The sequence below is a fragment of the Eucalyptus grandis genome, chromosome 2, assembly GCF_016545825.1.
Source record: "Eucalyptus grandis isolate ANBG69807.140 chromosome 2, ASM1654582v1, whole genome shotgun sequence".
NCBI classification, from domain to species: domain Eukaryota; kingdom Viridiplantae; phylum Streptophyta; class Magnoliopsida; order Myrtales; family Myrtaceae; genus Eucalyptus; species Eucalyptus grandis.
This window is the reverse complement of record NC_052613.1, coordinates 5,146,397-5,150,499: the sequence shown is the minus strand read 5'-3', so window position 1 is coordinate 5,150,499 and position 4,103 is coordinate 5,146,397. Positions and strand designations below refer to the sequence as shown.

At 39.5% G+C, this 4,103-nt stretch overlaps 1 protein-coding gene across 1 annotated transcript; it reads left to right on the top strand.

The window, feature by feature from the left end:
• The first annotated feature begins 997 nt into the window (after positions 1-997).
• LOC120290183 lies at positions 998-3,227 on the top strand. Its single transcript, XM_039305925.1, has 4 exons — positions 998-1,354; positions 1,946-2,408; positions 2,489-2,541; positions 2,829-3,227. Exons 1-4 carry the CDS (start codon positions 1,028-1,030, stop codon positions 2,868-2,870), a joined length of 885 nt encoding a protein of 294 aa, XP_039161859.1. The 5' UTR covers positions 998-1,027; the 3' UTR covers positions 2,871-3,227.
• The last annotated feature ends 876 nt before the right edge of the window (positions 3,228-4,103 follow it).

Sequence of the window (4,103 nt, the reverse complement as noted above, 5' to 3'; positions counted from 1 at the left end):
CAAGGAACAATCCGCCGGTTCCGGTGATCTCTCTCTCTCGTGTTTTCGCGACGGCGGTGAAGTCGAATCGCGGCGTTTCTCGGCGATCCTTCTCTGTTTTTTTTTTTTTTGTCCCCTCTCTATCCTTGCGTCGGTTGGTGATGGTAGCGAGTTTGTTCTTCTTCTTCTTCAGGGAAGCCGAAGCTGCTCCGCTACGGGCTGCGATCGGCCGCGAAGCCGAAGGAGGAGAAGCAGGAGGTGGCGGCGAGCTCTTCTTCGTCTCGGAGGTTGGTTTCCCCTTAATCTCCTCTCCTTTTCCTGTTGGGGGCTTTGACAGTTTTCTGTTCTTCAGCCGATAGTTTAGGGCATCTGTGTGTATGCGTGAGTGAGTGCTTGATTGATTTTCCGGAATCGGACCGAGTCGATCGCGTTCGTCACGTGCGAAGATCGAGCGAGCTATCATTTGTTTTTGCTTGTTTCGGTCTGTAGGATGCACAGTTTGCGTCGGTTTGCGCGAGGGTACGGAGGCTTTGTTGGTCGTGAGCAGGATTGTTTGATCTTGGAGTTTACCTCGTTTGCGAATGGAGCGCTGGATGTGTATGCCGTGTGGGGGCCTGTGTGCCGCAGTGTGTTCTGGAATTGCAGTTGTGCTTGTCGCGATGATGGAGGAGGGTTTTAAGTTACAATGTTAGATTGAGCAGATTGAAAGGGTGGGGGAGTATATTGCATGAGATGGTATAATTTAATGGTGCCTGAGGACTTGCCTTTATTCAGACAGGGTTCGTGTGATTTTTCTGGGCGCTTAAGTTACATGTACTGATTAAGCGTTTAATGAGTCAGTTTGTAAACTTGATACTTTGATTATCGACTCTCTTTTGTTTGTTAGAAATCTTGACTGGTTCATGTAATGCTGATTAAGACATTTTAATAGGCGTCAACTGTGGTAAGTATTGCTAAAATGGGCGCTCCATGTATGTAAACTGCTTAGTGATGTCGCTGCAATTGCACTGTGTTTAGGACAAGATGCTCACCCTCAGTGAGTAAAAGCATGGGCATTCTTGATCTCTCTGGGAAGGAGAAATCTGCAAAGCCACCTAGAAGGCTTTCCATCCCTGCTAAGTCCAGTGTGAATCCAGCTCCGAAATTGGGTGGCAACGTGACTCCGATCTCCGAGGCAAGAGTGAGGAGACCTGGGAATAGTCAAGCAAAGAATGAAACACCACTCTCTAGCGTCTCCCGGTCGTCTGTGCGGAAGAAGTACAATCTTCTTGCTTCAACATCGTATTGGCTATCGCAGATTGGTCTCTCTGAATCTGATAACAAGCACTCTATTTCTCTCGGCTTTTTCAAACTCGCTTCTGAGGCTGGATGTGAGGTATGCCATCTTGTGTCATTTGGTCATATAAGGATTTTCAGATATTCTTTTGATTAGGACCAATAATTTCTGCCAAGGTCTCTTTAATGAATCCTGTAACTGAGGTTCATTTTAGGCCATGTGACCCTTGCACTGCGCTTGATGCTTTATTGATATATGAATGCAACTTGTCCAATGACGCTTTGTCATAACTGATGCGTGCAACCTCTTTTCCAATCTGATAATCTGGGACTAGATAATTTGCACAGTGGACAGCAATAGAAGAAGAAGAAGAAGTGATTTCTTCAATCTGCAGCTTTATGGTAAGCACCAGGTGACTGCATACCATAAAGCTGCAGATTTCAGTCGGGGACTTTTTTTTAAGGAAACATAATTTTGACTATGTATTATTATTGGTCATGTCTATCATCTTCTTTGATTGGGACAATTGCATCCTGCCAGAAGAAACACACTTTAATGTAGAGTAAAACACTGCATCTTCACACAGTAGCTTGCACTGATCAAGGTTTTCTTCTTCTGGATGGACAATCAGAGACATGTGTAGATAATTCTGACAAAATTGACCTTGTTTGTTGATTCCCAAATTTGCAGCCCGTTCAGAAAATGCGGGAAGAGCTCAAATCTTATGCACAACGTCACAATCTTGCTGAATTTGGAGAATCACTGAAGGAGTTATTTGAAACTTACAATATTGCGGAGAGTATAGAGCAGATGCAAGTGTCTCAAACCTGTTCTCAGGAGCCAGAAGGGGAAACTAGAGCATCTGATGATGATGTCCATAGCTCTGTTTCAGTGACGGGGGCTAGGAAGCTCAAACCTAAGTCTTTGAACAATGAATCTGCTCAAACTTCCCCAGTAGCAGAATCAGCCAAGGACTCCAAGCCCAAAGCTGCCACTAAGATTAGAGAACCTGTCAGTAGGAATTCGGCTAACTCCAAGACCTTCAAAGACAGAGAAACTCGAAACTTGCAGAAGAAGCCCCAGAAGTCAGTTAAACAAGAACTCAACAAAGAAAAGGCAAAGAAGCTAGAAAGAAAATTGGCTGCTGAAGAAGGTGAGAAATCTTCAGACCTACTATAGCTTTAAGTTATTGCATATACGAAGCAAATTTAAGTCATCTTCCCTTGTTCACAGGTCAAAATAAGCATTTACCTGAAGAGGACACTGTTGAGAACAAGGAAAACATGGTAAACTCCTGTTAATGTTTATTGCCAGTCTTTCTCCTATCTGGTCTTATGCATAAGAATCGTTAAGTTTTCAATAGGTATTTGCTAGAGCTAGATTGGTCCAAAATATCACAGTACCATTTGGGTCTGATGATGAACCAGGCTTCTGTGAAATCGCTTACCCCTTTTTATTTGATGAAATTATCTGTACTTCTATACTGAATTTCTGGGATTCAGGATGCTCTAAGTTCCTCTGTTTTCTTTTGATGTATCATTTTGTAATGACAAGAAGCATTCTTCTGTTTTAGGACTCTGCTCTGGTTCAAGAGGGTCTGTCCGAGGCTGGTTAAGCCTATGTCCAGCATCCATCCCATAATGAGGAACTCTTTGCTTGTATAGATAGAAGTTTCTACAACAAGTGTGTTGGTGTGGTTTGAAAAACTAAAATCATCTTTCCTTTTGCTGGTTTTATTTGCAATTCCAATAGGTGATGTATAAGTGTACTCAAACAATCGGACCGCTCCTCTCACAGTGTGGTTAACGTTTTCTGGCCGAGAGGCCTTGTTTGAGATGTGGTTTTAGATTCATTGAAATGGCAAGATGAGAGGAGGAACAGCTTGCAATTCTTTTATTTTTCTATTTTCAATGTAATAAAAAATATAGCGCTGTTTGCAATCTTCAAGCACGCTGGTATTGCGCGTTTCTTAGATGGAGAACTTTTACTGCCCTGCAAACATATTTAGTGAGCAGCCTAAATCATGCCATAGCCATTTGTTCTTGAAGGCGGTTGCATGGTCTCTAAAACTCGTTCCAAGTAGTGGAGCATGAAATTTTCAAACATCTTTATTTCTTTACGTATGACATATTAGGTTGTAGAAGTATATATTCATGATGTTTCAAGATTAGTTAAGATGTGAATTGATATGAACTTAGGGTGTGTTGTTTCTAGAACAATTTCATTTCACGATGAAGACAAATTTTTTGGAGAAATTAATTTTCAGGAAAATATTTTCCCTTTGTCAAATTGGGAAATTCATTTTTGTAATTTTTAAATAGGCATATTTTCTTGATCGTAAATGATTTTTATTGATTAATCATTTTTAGCAATTGATTTACGAAATATTGTTTCACTTAACCACCGCCTTAGTCAACAAAATCACTTGCCTACTGCACTTAGTCCCAAGACTTGCAGCTTCCGCAAACCACAATGGCTAATTATTGGAATTTGGAAGTTAAGTAGCACAGACATGCGACATGATACGATACGACACGTTATTTTTCAAAAATAGAAAATTTTGATACGTTAAGACACGTTGTATATTAAATAAATATAATTAATTAAAAATATTAAAAATTTGAAAAACATATTCATAATTAATGTGTATCTATATTTGGAAACGTGTTTTTGACTTTAACAAAAATTATTAATGAAACTAATGATTAATAAGAAATTAGAATTAATTTATTTAAATAAATCCATGATCTTCTACAAATAATCAAAATTTATCATTATTCAACATTTGATATTTTTATTTTTCAAAATTACTTTTTAATGTTATTTATTTATTTTTTAGTTAAAAACA

Bases quoted from the DNA above. Each gene is read 5' to 3' on its own strand.
- LOC120290183 (XM_039305925.1), top strand. From the start codon at position 1,028: ATGGGCATTCTTGATCTCTCTGGGAAGGAGAAATCTGCAAAGCCACCT. The intron at 1,355-1,945 runs GTATGCCATCTT...CCAAATTTGCAG, and splicing joins CTTCTGAGGCTGGATGTGAG to CCCGTTCAGAAAATGCGGGA. The intron at 2,409-2,488 runs GTGAGAAATCTT...CCTTGTTCACAG, and splicing joins AAAATTGGCTGCTGAAGAAG to GTCAAAATAAGCATTTACCT.